This window comes from Hipposideros armiger, unplaced genomic scaffold (genome assembly GCF_001890085.2).
Source record: "Hipposideros armiger isolate ML-2016 unplaced genomic scaffold, ASM189008v1 scaffold_234, whole genome shotgun sequence".
Taxonomy (NCBI): domain Eukaryota; kingdom Metazoa; phylum Chordata; class Mammalia; order Chiroptera; family Hipposideridae; genus Hipposideros; species Hipposideros armiger.
The window spans coordinates 685,167-703,392 of NW_017731584.1; the positions used below are offsets into that span (position 1 = coordinate 685,167).

The window sequence follows — 18,226 nt, forward strand, 5'->3', positions numbered from 1 at the left end:
CGAACCCTTCTAGCTTTTATAGCCTTTCTCCTTCTATTATTATTTTTCCTAATAAGTTTGCTTCCTCAGATAACACCTAGTTAGTCTATTACAATAACTCTGAATTGGAAGAGTGATGGAAACGTTCCACAGCCTACAATGATGCACCATCTGACTAACAATTACCCAGCAACTGGCCAGGGTCTGGCCATAATTAATACACTATAACTAGTGAGTGGATAAAGAAATTAAAATACTAGCTTATCGTACATAAATTATATATCAATAAAGTTGTAAAATGAATACTGGCTGAACATTCTGTCCTAATATAATGACTGACAGCCACTTGCACATAATAAATGGGTTAACATCTGACTAGATTCTGAAGACCACATAAAAAGGGATATGAGCACTCAGCAGCATAATGCAAGGTGTGCGAAAGCCACATGTGCTATGGGGTGGTCCTATCTTCACATTTCAGCAAGGAACTTACTGCTTCTAATGCACGGATCTGTATATTAATCAATGTGTTTTTAAATAGCTGTGATGGGGTAGAAGGAACAGCAGACAAAATGTAAAGGTATGGGCTGAGGGCTGGCTCTGCCACTTGCTACCTGTGTGACTCCATGACTCTGAGTCTTGGATCCTCATCTAAAAGGTCATGACAGCACCTCCCACCTGCAGCTGCTGTAAGCATTCAGTGAGACCAGGCTTTAAATACCACAAAGCAAAATGCACACATTATTACATTTTATTATGTAATAAAAATAGTGTTATTTTCTATTTACAAAGGGATATTTTTACTTCCATTTAGATTTTCCTCTCCTTATATCTACTTATATTTTCTAGAGCAAATACTTTATAATTTGACACTTAAACTCTCCTCTTCTACCTGTCTCCTGCTTCTCCCTTTTGGGCCTAGGAGGAGGACGGAAATCTAAATCTTTTTTTTTTTTTTAAGATTTTTATTGGGGAATTGGGGGGATGGAACACTGCTGGGGAATTGAGGGGATGGGAACAGTGCTGGGGAATTGGGGGAAGGGGGACAGACAAGTTGCTATCCTTTTGTTCCTCACTCTAGCTGTGGAGGACGTTGCTTCACTGGCCCAAGTTGGCACCATCATTGCGCTCTTCCCGGGAGAGGCAGATCAGTCGCCGGCTTCTGGATGGCCGCTCACTGCGGCTGCTGGCCGCTCACGCTGGCTGCTGGCTACACACTGTATCCCATGGCAGCTCACTGCAGCAGGGGCTGCAGCCTACGCCGTCTCCAGCGACTCACAGCAGCCCAGCTCCAGGTTGAGCTGTTGTTCAGCATCTTAGCTGTAGAGGGCAGTGTCACTGGCCCTCATATGTGGGATCCGAACCGGGGCCCTCAGGCGTCCCAAGCCAGCTCTTAACCAATGTGCCACTTGGCCAGCCCGAAATCTAATTCTTTATTACTGCAGGCAGTATAGCTTTAGCAAAGTTTGCAATCATGGGGATTCAGATAAATAAACAAAGTGCATCCTCCAAAGTAAACTACTCTATACTGTGCGACCCTGGGGTAGGTAAATGTTTAGTCTCTTCCTTTAACTTCTAAATTTCCAAGCAGCTTTACTGGGTTTGGTATTATTAGTGAGTATGCCCCTTCTCTCCCTTAGGAAGAAAGCAACTTTCAGATGGAAAAAAACACAAACAGCAAGTGTGAAACTCACCTTTTCTTTGTCTTCCCTGGTTCTCATTCTTTCACCATAGACCAAAAACACATGCTGACCAGGATCATAACATCCAGGGGACTGGTCAACCAGCATCAACTGACACCAGCGGAAAAGGTCCCGGAGGTTAAATTCCCAGGGTCCTCCTTTTTGCCCCCATTTCTTCTCAACAGTCACTTCATGATCCATCTAAAAAGAAAATACCTTCACTGGGAAACATGTCCCACTGCTAGGCATGCATTAAGTACTATTAATGTACTACAAATGCATAAATAATCTGAAGCAGAAATTAATTAATTCAGATGTTTCCTGTTCCCAACCCAGACTTCTAAATGCCAGGAATACCCTGTAAGCATTAACACAAATACACACAATAGAACTGAATTACTGTAACCCTGAAATCAGTAGCTCCCATTCCACTATAAACTTGTAAAATTCTATGTGATTTATCTGAGAGTGGTAATTTCTTAGTGTTCCATGTTGAGAAAATAATGGTTCTATTATAGCCAGGAAAATAAAGAACAATCAGTACAAGTAAGTACTTACCTGGTTGTTGAAAGCAACCATTTTCTTAAGAATGTTTTTGTCAATGGCTGGAAATAGAGTACTGGCGATGAACTCCATATCAATCACCGTAAGGGGATCCACAAAGACCTAAAAAATCCAAATATAATACGAAGAAACGCTATAGTTTCTCTATGAAACACCCAAAATGCCTACCATTTGTGATGTAAAATTGTCATTTGACATCAAAGTAACAATACCTCAGTTATACACACACAAATTTGCAGTTATAGAAACTTTTCTTACATTTTTAGGATACAGAATCATATAAAATCTTTGACTTATAGAGCAACAAAGGTATTGTTTCTGTTACCACCACTCCACTAAAGAAAATGAAATATATGCAATTTATTTTTTTAAGTGTATTTGTTTTTTTAAAATGTCCTCTGTATTATGTAAAATGCTCTCAAAATTCTCGATGGTAGGCATATGAGCATTCACTATATATTTGTTGAACTTTCCAATATGTTTGAAGTTTTTCATAATAAACTATTGTTAGATACTTTAGCAAATTCTTAATTATCAAGGGACAGGGACATTAAAGAAAACTATCTACAGCCAATTCCTAACCTCTGAATTAGGCAAACTTGGAAAAATAGATGTTAAAACAAGTGCGTACATGTGTTCGCTCTTTCTCTTTCCCCCCGCCTCAACCCCCACCTCAGCAAATGTGAATAAAGCCAGTAAGAAAATACGCCAAAGGTAAATAATGGTTGACTTTGGTATGGAGAATACAAGATTTTCAATTCTTCATGGTAATTTTCTTTTCTTTCTCACTTTTAATTAAAATACATTATTCTAATTATAGAATTTTTTTAACATTTTAATAGATCACATAGACACTTGAAAAGGTCAAATGTTGGCCTTTATCTTGAGCACAGTAATAAAATCCTGCAGTAGGTGGTGACCTTACTGATAATACACCAGGTCCTCTGGGACCTAAGACAAAGGGATTCATGCCAGGAGAAAAGTGATGATGGGCATCAGTTGCATTAACAGTCATCATATAGACATGGAATTGAAAACCAGATCATTAAACTGATTCTCTATCATTCTCATAGAGTGTATCCTGATAGCTACATGTCAGCAGTCTCCTCACCCCCGACAACTCCACCTGCGGTCTCTGTGGCAACAGAAAACCTACCTGAGTGAATCTGTTAAGGAAAGACCTGGGCAAGCCCTTCCTCCCGCCACCTTGTCTAAAAGGATTTTGACACCCAAAAATCTTCGTCTTTTCATGCTGTACTTGAAAGCTCATTCCTAATTCAGGAACATAGATTTCTCCTCGGTGGTCAAAACAAGCATTGAGTCCTTCCAGTACAGACTGAGAAGCCAGGTTGAGCTATTTGGAAGAGAAAATGAATATATTTGTTATGTACACTGTGTAACTATAACAAAAAGCAAAGGAATGATATGCACAAAAGTAAGATAGTGTTATCTTCAGGAGGAACAAACTCAAACAATATTGGTAAAACTCTATTTCTTAAACTGAGTGATGGGTTGATGTGTATTCATCCTATTATTTCATATACGTGCTAGAGGGATTTGGGGCATATAAATTACCAGCAATTTTTCAGTAAACTGAATAAATATTCAGACTGAGGTTTTTTGGGGTTTTTTTTAAAGATTTTATTGGGGAATTGGGGGGAGGGGAACAGACAACTTGTCCTGTTCTTCAGTCTAATTGTGGAGGATGTTGCTTCACTGGCCCATGTTGGTATTATCATTGTGCTCTTCCTGGGTGAGGCAGATCGGTTGCCGGCCTCTGGATGGCCGCTCACACCAGCTGCCGGCCACACATGGTAGCTTATGGCAGCCCACTGCAGCAGGGGCTGCAGCCTACGCCGTCGCTGGCGGCTCACGGCAGCCCAGTTCCAGGTCGAGCTGTTGTTCACCTTATCTGTAGAGGGCAGTGTCAATGGCCCTCATGTGGGATCTGAACTGCAGCCCTGCTGCTCAGAGCTGGTATTCCAAGCCAGCGCCACTCGGCCAGCCCCAGACTGAGTTTTTTAAAAAGCAGTTAAAATCTTCTCTAAAACAAAACCATATCCATTATATGCAACTATACTGACCTACTTTATAAATTATAGCTTACAAAAAAAACTTGCCAATACACAGATATCTCTTTTTCGCACTCTGGGATTTTAAAAGGTAAGGTAAAATAGCACTTCACATACTTAGATAAGTAATTATCTTTCCCAGCTCAAATACTGAATGAAATCTCCAAATGGGCTTAGAAGTCATGATATAACTACATAAAGTGGATCTACATAGCTAACTTTCACCAACAGTTTTTTGAACAAGAACAAATACAAGGTTTTTGTGCCCAAAATAAAGAGCCGAATGGAGGTCTTCAGGTGCTGAGTTCAGAGCTCAGGGATGTAAAGTATGGGTGGTTTTTAGGTAACATGGAAAAATTCAATTGGGTAAATGTGAATCAATAAAATACAAATGGGCAAAAACCAAACTATATTATAATAGGATTTCAAGTGTCATATATACGTAAGTACTACAAAGCACAAACTCTGCTATACTCATATATTCCCAAACAGGTCAAGTTCTAAAAGCTGCTGTGAAGTGTGACTGCAAGTCCACAAGGGTGGTTGGTTTCTGGATGCATTTTCACCCAATAGGAGTATGGTCAGAAGTCTTAAGCTTTAAAACTTGGCAATCTTTTTTCCTGGTTAATTAATATTCTATCAGATATCTTTTTTCCAAAAAAAATTTTGGAGAATAAACTCTCTCCTTAATATCTCCCCAGGATAAGTAGGAAGCAGCTCAGCAGAATGCCATAGCACACCCTCTGACTTCAGACCCAAAAGGGTCTGCATCTCGGGAACATGCTGAGCCTGTGTCAAAGTTTCATCTGTAGTACTTTAATCACTGCAAACATTTAAGATCCATAGTTACTTCCTAGCCTTTTCCAGAATTAATACCACACATCCCAAATTGACCCGACTCCTTTGGCCACAACCTTAAATTTTTTATTTTTGTGCATCACTTTTTCTTATCTCTAGCTGCTTGTCAGTCACTGAGACTCAGCACTTATCACGGGTCTTATAATGTGCTCTGTCCTTCTGATCAATAATATATCCAATATGCACATATAACCCTGATAATTTTCTCACCATTTTTGTCTCCTCTTAAGATAAATTTCCCGGGTCTTTGCTACACTGATAAAACATGAGGTGGTTGACCCTATTTGTAAAATACCCATGAAATAAATAGAAATACAGCAAGCCTGTCAGAGATTACAGAATAAACCAGCGAAGAGGCAGTTTTTATCTGGAGGCTAGCTTACTAAAGTAGGCAAGTATAGGTTATATATAGAGGGGTTTCTGTCTGTGCTTTCTGACAAGTGACTATTCCTACTCTTAGAGGAAACCATGGAAGATTCTTTTCATTAGAGAATTTGTCATTACAGCCAATAGTGTGATCCTCCACTGAGAAACACCCTAGAGCTATGAAAAGCATGACTGCTCTTCACACTTGAGATCCCATTCTTGGCACGAGCAACAGTCTTCTCACCTCATCCAGCACAACCCAATGGCCAGCCTTCAAAGCAGCCAGCAAGGGGCCATCACGCCAGGCAAACTCTCCTCCTTTGCCACCTTCCACAGGTAGATCTGCTCCAAACAGGTCTGTGATGTCCTTTGAGAGGGGACAGAAGTGAGGAAAACCCAAAATTACATAAAAAATTAACTAGGCCTCAAGACCCTAAATCTGAAATAATAAATACCTTGGGCTACTTTTCCTTCTTTCACCCAAGACAGAACTAATCTATCCCAGCACTCTTTACTAGGAGCCCAGGCATGCCCCCCCAAACCTTACCATCACAATACTTCAAGTATCAATTACTGGAGCTGGAGCTGGAGCTCCAAACCAGTAGTTCTTAACTGTGGCTGTACTTAAGATATTAATTGGGGGGTTAAAAAAAAAAAGTTTAAAAACAAAAACCAATAACAATGCCAAGGCCCTGCTCCCAGACCCCATTCCAAGAGATTCTCATTTAATCTGTCATTTGGACCATATTTTCATAAGATTGTTTAAAGGTCATTTTGTTTCCACTCGTTTTCTTTTTTAGAAAGAACAAAAATAAAGAGGTCATATTACAATAAATACTGAAGTGGGTAATTCTCTCTCAAAAGAGAATTAGAATAAAGCACCAGAGAGAATATTATTATAGCTGTCAGCTATTAATGAATCTAGAAGAGTAAGCATAGAAGATCACATGTGGTCTTTATAGCCGTAATATATCTGGGGTATTGAAAATGTCAGAATGATTTTTGATTACAAAGCTGTATTATAAACAAACATGACTCCCTGTACCTGTCCTCACTGGCTGTAGGATAACCAAGCTTACCGTCTGCTCTGACAAGTTGATGCGAACAAGGGTGTTGCCGGAAGCCTTTGCTAACGCACCCACCAAACTTGTCTTGCCCACACCAGGGGAGCCCTCCAGGAGAATGGGTTTGTTCAGTTTCGTAGCTCGTAAGAGCCTCTGGGCATTCATAGCTGTGGTGCCAGCGCTGAGTGCATAGTCGGCAATATTATTCCTGTGCAGGACAGGTCCTTAAGCAGAGGGAGAAAAAAAAGCTGGACATCACCAAATTGTATATACTTGTCAATCCAAGATTATAAGACTCCATCAAGTAGACTATCAGTAAGTGAAATACTATCTGCAGTGAAAATGTTTAGCCCTTTTTCAACATTTCCCCACTTTTGAATTCATAAAATGCTTTGGTGGGACAGCCAGTAGCATATTTTCTTCAATTGTATCTATTGCACAAATCTCTCTACCTGTACATGTACGCGTACCTACATACATAGCCTGACTATAAGCACAACCTAATCCTGGAATTACTATGTGTACTTGTACAATTTACCTTTATAAATAAGTATTTTCCTAAAAGTCAAGTGTAAACTAATTTCATCCAAGGTTTTTAGGCCACCAGGGCAATCTAGGATGCATCCTGAACTGATAATGTAGCTGAAGTGCAGACTAATAAGTTTTATAGGGCTTAACATTTGTGCCACTATGTCTCCTAGGAGAAACTTTTCAGTTTGGAGGGCTAGGAAAGCATGTGCGGTATTACCTCAGCTATGGAAGCAGAAGCAATGACCACCAAGGAGTCCCAGGCCACCAGCATGAAGCTCCTACAAGAGAACTGAATACTGTGATGGTGGGTCAGGGAAGGGACCTAATGGCTAGATCATGGAGGCCCCATCAGAGATGAAGAGTGTACTGTTAATAAGGGAGAGCAAAAGGGCAATGGTCCATTCAGCCAGGAACCTGGGCTGGTTTTGTTCACCACTGAATCCCCCAGTATCTGCCACTGTATCTCAATACATTTCAGGCACTCAACATTTACTAATATAGGAGGAAAGGAGGGACAAGAAACAGATGGCCCTACTAGGGAAGCAACAATCTGAAAAATTAAGAGTGCCTTAGAAGATACCTAATCTAACTGCCTCATTTAAATATCTGGTAGAGGCAACCTACTGAAAGGAGGATTAGAAGGCAAACCCGCCTGCATTTCCCATTTAATCATTCATTTGTGCATCCATTCACTCAATGAACAGACATTTTCTGAATGCCTCTGACTGCTAGGCTACATGTTAGATGCCAGGGACAAGAAGATGAGTAGCATAATTCCTATCCTCATGGATTCACATAACTGCTTTTATAAAACGTGATGAGGTTCTATAGTTGATACGTACAGGCTGAATTATCACTACTGAAAAGCTCTTGTTTTGAGCGCTAAATAATAAACAGATGCATTTTTACAAGATAATTTATTAGATGAAAGGCTATATTTTCCCGTTTTTACATGCCAGTTATATATTTTGAAGCATTCATACACTTATGGTTACACCAAGTCAGAGTCTAACCAGATAACTAGTTCAATAATAATCATGACTGTGATATGCTAAAGCTAAAAGTCACAATAAAAGTCAAGTATCTGTGATCTATGAGAATCTTCATTTATTTAAAATCATTCTTACCTCTTGGTATAAAAAATGGATGAATTCCCCAAAGATTATCTATCCCAGTGAATTCTTTGGCCTTGAGTCTGTCATAAATTTTCAATTCATTTTTCTGACATTCTGTAAGTCGGACTATCTTGGAAAGTCTCTTGATCAGGAATTTTAGACATTCTTTGCGAGCCAAGAGGGCCGTACCAAATCCAGAGGAAGTGACCCCTAAAAGACGGAAGATCAGTCCATCAAACATCAGCACAACACCCAGCTTCACAACCATTAATGCGTTAAAGCATTAATGAGGCTATAGCTGAATTACAGCCGAAATACGACTCCTAGTGTAAGCAGTCCTGAGGAAGAAGTCTGGCTCCCCTCTCCTCACAATATACAGGTCAGCAATTCAGCAGCAGTTTCTTCAGTGAAACATTCCAGTCACTCCTTGAAACACAGCCTGGAGATAAGAGTAACTAATGTGGTACTACTGATCATTTTGGTTTATGTTTCATAAAATTCAGTATTTAAGTTCTGAATGAATGGCTGAAGACACAGAACTTAAATATTAAAAAATAACTTAAAACAAACTAAAGAATTCGGGTCCATTTTCTATAAATAACCATTCACGTTAAGAATTATGCAGACCTTCAGGAAAAAGGGCATGTCCAACAATCTTCTTTCTATTCAGAATCACCAGTTCGTGTTTACCTAGCCCCTGGTCTAAAAGCAATGGAAAGTTTTTGGCGTATCTTTGATAGCAAACACATCTCAAAAAGAGTAAAAAAAAAAAAAGCGAAGCCATTCTGAGTCTTGAAAATGTTAGTTAAGTAATTCCATAAAGTATCTTGGTCAGAGGTCTGCACTTGATCCATTTCATGCTCCCCTCTACCCTAACCCCTTGCCCCCACCAGCTGACAGACAACATACCTGAACCTATTCCATCTATGTACACCAGGCATGCAGCATGGACAAAAGATGTCACAGTGGAGATGGTCTCTGGCCTTTTCAAAGCAGCTTCCTTCCCCATAGTGTTCATGAAGTTAACCCAGGACAGGATATCTCTGATACTGACCACACACCTTCGGCCAAATTCCTGGTGGGTCAGCCAGTCAATGAAATCCAGTATCACCTCAGCTATGTCAGCCCCTAAGACATAAGGAAGCAAAAGTATTTGCTGTTTACTAACACTTCAGAATGAGGGCTTGTAACCTGGGGCCCAAACATGGCCTAAAAAGGCTCTGTGCTCCATGAGATTATAAGCAAATTTTTGTGAATTTACATTAATGTTTTTTTTAAGAAGAGGGGTCCACACCTTTTATTGCATTCCCAAGGGGTTCATGAATTGTATTCCACACATACCAAAAACATACAAACGAAAAGAACCAAACACCAAGCCCCCCAAAACAATCAATCAAACAAACAAACAAAAACTTAAGAATTATAGCCTAAGAAGCTACCCTGAAAACACAAAGAAATATCCATTTGGTTCATCTTCAGATACAATTTTGAAATTAAGACACAATGATTTTAGAAAATACACAAATTTTACATTTTAAAATGATTCACTGGAATGGGTAGTGCCACACTTTCAGTGGCATTTGCTTTAGGTTTTTTGTCTGTTTTCTTAAATTCATATATCAATAAGATGAGAGGAGTCACAAATTTTATTTCATGATTTATGTTAAATGGCTATTCTAATTATTACAACTTCACATTGTAAAATATTTGTAAATAAAATATCCCTAAGTAGTATATATATATATATATATTCAAAGTAATACCAATTAAATTTAGTAGTGCACTTTATATAACTTCTGAAGTCAGTAGTAAACATTTATCTAAACAGTATAAATACCAAAGAAAGTTTTTTTAAAAAAAGAAAATATGAGGAGGAATCAGCCCTGCTGTAAGATAAAATAGACTATTCAGCAACATCCTTCAAGGCTAGACTGAGAATTAGTTTAGAAAAACACTAATTGTTAGAAGAAAATACTAATTATAGAAAAAACCCTCAAATCTTTAAAATGAACTTAAAATGACAACTCAAGGGAAAACGTCCAGTAATAATGAGGAAAGAAATTAAATTGTTTCAATGACCAGATATTAAATACAAGTATTTGGAGTCACATTTCAGAGTGAAATAAATTTGAGGTACATCAAGGACTTAGCGAAAATAGAAAATTTTATCCGTTTTTAGAGAGGAAGTAAACCATGACTATTTGACCAAAGATCATCTAGCATAAAATAATAGATTTCGTTATATTTTTTAAAATGAAAACTCCATGTTGGAAGGACTATGCAAGCAGGGGCATTTACTAAGTTGCTGGTAGCATTGTGAATGAGACCATCTTTCTGGAGAGCAAGCTGGCCATAACCAATGGGAGCTATGAAGTTCCTTGTTTCCACTTTTAGAAATACAACGCAAGAATACAAGCATATACATCATGGTGACAGATGCCAACTAGGTTTCTTACGGTAATCACTTGGCAATATATACAAATATCAAATCATTATGTTGTATATCTGAAACTAATATAATGTTGTATGTCAATTATACCTTAATAAAAAACTAAAACACACACACACACACACACACACACATCTCAAGCAATCTAGGCTCTATAAAAAAAGAATCACACAATGAACTGTTAAATCTAGGTTATAAGTATATGGAAATCTTTCAATACTATCTTCTATTTTCCTTATATTTGAAAGCTTTCATAATAAAAATTTAAATAAAGTGAAATAATGAATTAGTTGACAACTAAAAATATGCAGTTTAAAAGTCTAGAAATATTTTCTAAAGGTGATAATGACTAAAATTTAAACCAAATTTTCATTATCTTTAGCTAATAAATATTCCTATATAAAGATGGCTAACAGGTGAGGCAATAAGGAAGCTAGAATTTAATAAACCTGGTGAAGGAAGCAGTATGAAGAAGGGACACTTTAATGGACAGTAACAGGCTAGTACCATATCTCCTTAGATCTATCTGTGCCCATTTCTCTACCCCCCACCCCCTTCTCCATACACCACATGTACATACTGCTAACGTCATGTACCACATCCCTCACTTTCAACACACAGCCCCCTCCATCCCATGACCACCACTGCCACTCACACCTGAAAACTCTCACCTTTATAATCTATTCTGCCCAGAGACAATCCTGGACGAAGATTACTGCTGATAATCTGTTTTAAATCTTCACGGCTTGTGCTTTGAGGGCACCATATTTCCGTAAACCGGTTCCTCAAGGCAGGAGACAGCTATAAAGAACACAAATTGCAATATAATACTTTGAGGAAAGCTAGAAAACAAATGCTCTGAAAGAATGTTAACTGTGAGTCTGGCAAGTATAAGTTGTTTCTTTTATTACCTCTACTACTAGATACAATTAACTGAAGACCTACTTTGTCCTGGCTCCTTCCATGTCATCTCATTACTCTCCACCACACCCTTCAAGCTGGTATTGCCCTCATGGTCTTGATAGACATGGTACAGAACTTTAAGGTCTCCCAGAGTATAAGGGATATAAGCAGGATTCCAGCCCCATCGGACTCCCAAATCCGAACACTTCCTCTAAGCAAAGGCCTTTCCTTTCCTTTACCTTCAGATACATAACCAGCACTTAAGAGAAAATAAACGCTATCTTCCCATATAGGAGAGCTATCTAGAGTAGAAGGAGAAACTTGATTTTATGTGGCTCAAAAGGAACATCATTATGAGGAAGTGTGTATTTTACCTCTTGTATAACAAAGAAATGTTAGTTCCTCCAGTCTTAGGGACTTTGCCCTTAGTCTGGATTCTTCTTACACCCTTCTTACCCTTCTCCTAGGACAGTTAACTCCCATTCACAAATGTTTGCAATGCCACATGCATATAATTATCAGTTTATCATTGCTTTCCTTTTATTCGACAATAAACTCCACCCTCTATCTGGGTCTATCACAGCAGGACCAGGAACAATGCCTGTACTCAGGAGCAGCTCAGTGAAGACCCAGTGAATACACAAGTGTTCCTCATCCCCATCCTAGACTAGGAATGCCTCTGGTCTTTGGGGCCCTACCTCACTCTGCTTGCCAGGCATGCAAAACCAAAAAAGTAGCTTTCTCTTTTAGGTTAAAAACTGACAATCGTTGGCTAAGAAAAACTTAAGCTAACCTGACAGGCAAGTTAACATTCACAACCTTGAAATCATGTCCTTCTATACTATTTCCACTTGCCAAAGAACCAGTTTTCATATTTTGTTTAAAGGTGTGATGGGTTTTATTTCTTTGCTTCAGAACATTTCTTGAAGCACAGTGATCTTTCTTCTATGGTATTGAGGGAAATTAGGCCCAAAATATCATGTTTGCATTTCATTCACCAACCAAGTTACCAAGAATCTGAACTGCTTTCATTCACGATCAACCCGTGGTTCTTCTCATCATCCCTGGCCTGCTACCACACTACCCTTTTCCTAACTTTAACAGACCAAAATCCACACACATGCAGACTTCTCCACCAAGAGGCTTCATAAGCTTGAAAGCCACAGGGCTTAGGGTGCTGAATCCTGGCTGGATTCTACCACCCTCTGAACAGAAGGAACAGGTCTCCACCCTTTCTTTTACCAACAGTCTGACAATGACCCATGTAACCCCTGAGAGAACAGATATGTTCCTCCTGCAAATCCAAAAGAGGTTCTTGGCTCCAACTTCTTTTTTGGCACTTTACAATCACTCAAAAAGCAAAACTTGTGTTTAAGAGAGTAGACTTTAGAAGCAGAGCATGAGATTAAATTTCAGTTTCAGGGGGTGACCAGTTAGCTCAGTTGGTTAGTGTGTGGTGCTGATAATATCAAGGTTGCTGGTTCAATCCCCACATGGGCCACTGTAAGCTGTGCGTGCCCTAAGAGTCATTTATGCCATTGTAGCATGAAAGCAATGTGCAACCAATGACCATGGTTGTTCCCAAATAATATTAAAAAAAAAAAAAATTTCCATTTCAACTTTTCTCATTCTCAAAAGTAGGAAAATCATTTTCACACAGAGCTCTTGTGAGAATTTATTACAGTAACATATGGAAAGAGCTGGGCAAAGTAATCAGAACAATGAAATTTTAGGCATATACATAAAGTGAGATGTCAAATGAGGAAATGTTTATCTGTCAGAATTAATTTTCACCCTTATAGTTCTAAAATATCTTCCTGGATTTTTACCTTTCACCCAGTATTTCTCCAACATAAAATTCCAAATGCATTTTTACATACTGTATTTAAGGGTGCCAGCAAGCTAAGGTCAAAAAGTTAGAAAAACAACAACAATATGCTTCAGGAACATGGGTTTACCTCTTTTTTTCCAAAGTCGCCCCCTGGGTTCATGGTTGCTAAGATACGGAATTTTTTCCCAGCAGTCAACAGCTCTACCTCATTATCCTTGTCCTCTAGGCTGCCTTTTTCTGCTAATAGCAGAGACTTTTCTACTTCAAGGACACTAAAAAACAGAAAAATTGGAGATTTTAAGATTAGAAAAGGCTTATATATTCTTCGTATTTTGTGGTCTTCAGTGTTCTTTAAAAAGAAAAAAAGAAGTTATCTCCTCTGCTGAGCTTTCACTTTAGTTAATGGTTTCCTACCACAAATTTAAAAATGATGATTATCCCAATCCCTGTGTGATGGAACAATATTTCTGATCAAAAGCAAAAGAATTCCTTTTTCCACTTATGCCCTAGCAAGGCATTTATTTTAAAAATGAGGGTATTAAGTGAAAATGTTCATGACGGCATTATTCCTAAAAAAAGAAACCACTGTATCGGGTGGTGATAAAAATATAGTATATCTCCACAATGGAACACGTTTAGGAATAAAAAGATACAAACTACTGATATAGGTCACAACATGGATGAACCTCAAAACAATGCAAAATGAGAGAAGGAATCATTTATATGAAGTGTCCTGAAAAGATAAATCTAGAGACAAAAAGTAGATTAGTAGCAGGAGGTGGCATCAGAGATAAACTATAAATGGGCATGAGAGATCATACTGGGATTACAGAAATGTTGTACAACTGGATTGTGGTGATTGTAAAGCAGTAAATTTACTAAACTCATTGAATTATACATTTAAAACAGTACATTTTATGATATGTATATTATACCTCAATAAAGAGAGAAAACGGGTATACATCACGATTTATATCAGTCTGAGGTTTTGAGAGTTATAATAGCTAAGATTCTAGTTCTTTAAAACAAATTAAGACAATGGCCACATCATTTGCCTTAAAAAAGAATTCTAACTCAAGCTCATTTGTTTTAGCCTTGCCATCCCACAGTCCCATGTTTCTGATTATTGACAACAAACCAGAAAATCTAGGCCTCTTAAAGGAGATCCTGAGACCTAAAGCCAAAAAAGGCAGCAACTCATTATCTTTTCAAACATTTGCTATGCACCTATGAGAAACATTACTATGCACAAAAATTAATATCTATAAAACCCGACCAGCAAAAACATCAAACACGGGGCACATACCTGTTGAGTCTTTCTAGGACAGAGTCATCAGCCAGTGAGATTTCATCCAAGAGGAAAAAGCCGTCCTCCTTCATGGCCAGAACCAGAGGCCCATCATGCCACTCAAAGAGTCTTGATGTGTCAACTTCTTCCTATGAATTAGAAAAGGAGGGGCTGAAATTAAAAAGCAGGTGTCCACAAGACAGTACACGTGTAGCTAGCTGGTGTGTGCTGGAGTGGCCATTCTGCAAAAATTAAGAGTTTAAGAACAAGGGACAAGTCCTGCACAACAGGATGCTCATGAAGGCCCCATGCAGACCAGTGAAAATCTGAAGGTAGGATACGCATCAAACCTGGAATCAAAAACCCTACATGAACAAAATCCCACAGTTGACTCACACACAAAGCCAACTACAGTTCTTTAAATAAACGGACACATCATCATTTGCTATTGGACGAACCTTGTCCTTGGGCTTCTGTCTCACTGGCCGCAGCCCCCCCAGGAAGTCTGATGTCTCCATGTGTAAGTGGCAGTTGACTGAGTATAATTTCTGATTTGCCAAGGCTGCAAACACCTGACAGACAGTAGTTTTCCCACACCTGTTGGAGATACACACCAGATTAACAAAGAGCATGAATTCTAAATACACACAAACAAACATCTTAGTCAGAAAAAGAGGGTAGCCCTATTGAGAGCTTCACTTCAGCAGCAGGTACTTCTGACCAACACAGGACCTCTACACCACTGGGTTGGGCTGCACTTCCCCAAAACACCAGCACCCTGTCATGTTCCTGATCCAGAAGGGCACACTGCGCGGATTATATCCTTTCCTACTTTTACCGACAACCAGCAAGGGATGGAAAAGAAAGCCAATTCTTACAGACTTTCAAAAGATCATAGCTCATGTGCTGTTCTCCTCTATATATCTATGGAATGAATGTCGCTGTTTAAAAGAATTAAATAGGAAAGAAAAAAAAAAAGCCCCAATGATAATGATGCAAGAAATCATTCTTTTCCATACAAAGGTCTGAGGTAGATGAGAGTAAATAATAGCAGATCTCTTACTTGCTTCTTTTAAGAGGAAGAAAGGAAGGAGGGAGGAAAAAGAGAAAGGGAGAAAACAAAAGGAAAAGAAAAACCAAACTTCTTTCCTGAAGAGATAACTCAAGTAATCCTATGGAAGTGAACTGAACCCTCATGAGTTACTGTCATAGAACTTTACCCAGTGTCTCCAACCAGCAGCACTGGTTCACCGAATTCCAACGCCCTTCCCACCAGAAGAGCCAGTCTCCGCATGCTCTCAGTCCACACAACATGGCTGAACTTGGACTCCAATGTGGATATGTGAGTAGACAATTTACCTATCAAAGGTAGAGTAAAAAAATTAGGTTCTAATAAGTATAACTCAATTCATTCTCCTCTGGATATTATGGACTACTTACTTAGCAATTTTAGGACATTTTCTTTGGAGAAGAGGGACTGAGGACACAATTTTTTCTTGAAATGTTTTTCAAGGACTTCTTGAATTACATCAACCTCCTCCTGCTTCCTGACTCGGCCTGCCAGAAGCATATAACCTTAAAAAGAAAAACAAAAGAAACCATCAAGTGTCAGTACCAAGGGATGTTTAGAATATGAAGCAAAACAACTCTTGTTAGCTACTGCTGGAGAGGAAATCTGAAAAACTATTTTTGAAAACTGGGAGAACCCACTAGAACTACCATATGCCTGCCCTATGCTCCAGCAACATGACTTCTAAGTAGGCCCAAACACAAATGAACACGTGTGTACACCGAAAAACATATGCAGCAATGTTCAGAGCAGCTTTATTCATAATAGCTAAAAAGTGGAAAGGATTCAAATGCCCATCAACATGAGAATGGCTCAATATATTATGTTATCTCCATACAATGGGTTATAACACAGTAATCTTTTTTTTTTTTTAAAGTCTTGATACACCTAACAGCACTGCTGAATCTCGCAGTAGATTGAGTGAAAAGCAGTCAGACCCAGACAGATGTCAGAGCAGTGGTTACCCTCTAGGAAAGGTAAAACTGGCATGAGCCAAAAGGAATCTCCCGAGGTACAGGAAACATTCTAAATCTTGGCCTAGGCAGTGATTTACATAAGTACGTACATACGTAAAAATACACTGAGCTGTATATGAAATAATAGAATGCTGCATCCATTTTACTGTGTTATATCTCAATAAAGTGCTTTTTAAAATGTGGTCTTTCCTCTATTCCTTACCAGTGAAGAAATTAATGGGTTAATTTCATTTACTCTTACTCTCTTTGCTTATTAACCACCCCATTAAGGACTCATCAGCACTTTCCAAATCGGAAGATTCTGAAATGCTTTCTATCCTATCATGGATAGGAACATATAAATTCTTCCCATGGATTAAACCAAAATGAATATTTCCTGAGTCTCGGGTGACACAACTGCCTTCTCTCAGGACTCATAAATCATTCAACCTATCAGTTTTCTGTATGTCTCTAGCCAGAGCACGATTCTCCATGGCCATGACACTGCAGATAAATGGTCCAACAAGACACCACCTGCCTAAACTCCTAAAGACGCTGTACCCATATACTGACTCCCACATGTGACCACCTGAGGGAATGAGTGAGAAAATCGTAGAAACCAACACATAGTAGCGCAGAGGCTTGTAGAAACAGTACCACTTGCAAAAGCAGCTGGGGCTCCAGGGAGAAGGGTTCTGTTCCTGGCATACCTAGTAAGGTGTATATACTGACCACAATTCAGACAAGATTTGTTTTAACAAAAAAGTTTAATATTTGATATAACTTCACAGTTTGAGAGCATCTGATTGAAAGCATACCATCATTGGCTAAATGCTGTAGCCAATCATACTCCTTCTGGGACTGTTCTGCCAATCTGTATCTTTCAGCCCATCGAAACAGATCACGAAGGGTGATGAAGCCCTGCTTTCCAGCAAACACTGAAGAACTTCTGCGATAGGACTATTTACATACCAAAACAAAGGAAAACGACAATGTCAAGCATATAGCAAAACTCACATAAGATTCTAACAAATTTAAGCTCTCATAACAATTATTCATTCCACTAAGGTTAATTGTTTAAAAATGTAAATGAACTATCATTTGAAGAAAAATGTTCAAACTTGTGTATAAGAATATAAATAAACAATGGAAATCCATCTCATATGCCATTTATAAAAATATTAGAATAATAATATAAATGGTGCCAAACATGCAGAAAAACTAATCACATAATGTGAGACCACAGTAGTAAGAATGATAATTATGATTAGCTTTCTAGAAAATAACATCACAGTGTATAATTCTCATAAAGAACACTTTATCCCATAAACTAAATGGGGTATTCTACAAAAACAAACAAACCCCCCACAATTTTAGCTTTGCAGTGTTGGCAACGGAGCACCACATAAAAAGGGTCTTTCTAGCTGTGTACATTCAAGGACCATATCCATTTAAGAAACAAAAATTAGTTTGTCTATGCCAAACTCCTACCTAAACAA

At 38.6% G+C, this 18,226-nt stretch overlaps 1 protein-coding gene across 2 annotated transcripts in view; it reads right to left on the minus strand.

Moving 5' to 3' along the window:
* MDN1 (midasin AAA ATPase 1) overlaps positions 1-18,226 on the minus strand; it is a 135,963-nt gene that overhangs the window by 67,546 nt on the left and 50,191 nt on the right. For both annotated transcript variants that reach the window (XM_019654999.1, XM_019654998.1), the window contains exons 27-40: positions 17,546-17,687; positions 16,143-16,277; positions 15,923-16,061; positions 15,161-15,299; positions 14,721-14,851; positions 13,542-13,686; positions 11,352-11,481; positions 9,141-9,359; positions 8,244-8,441; positions 6,601-6,809; positions 5,766-5,888; positions 3,382-3,579; positions 2,220-2,327; positions 1,674-1,862 (exon numbers count right to left, since the gene is read on the minus strand). In XM_019654999.1, coding sequence (XP_019510544.1) covers positions 1,674-1,862; positions 2,220-2,327; positions 3,382-3,579; positions 5,766-5,888; positions 6,601-6,809; positions 8,244-8,441; positions 9,141-9,359; positions 11,352-11,481; positions 13,542-13,686; positions 14,721-14,851; positions 15,161-15,299; positions 15,923-16,061; positions 16,143-16,277; positions 17,546-17,687 — 2,205 coding nt within the window. The remainder of the gene's footprint in view (positions 1-1,673; positions 1,863-2,219; positions 2,328-3,381; positions 3,580-5,765; positions 5,889-6,600; positions 6,810-8,243; positions 8,442-9,140; positions 9,360-11,351; positions 11,482-13,541; positions 13,687-14,720; positions 14,852-15,160; positions 15,300-15,922; positions 16,062-16,142; positions 16,278-17,545; positions 17,688-18,226) is intronic.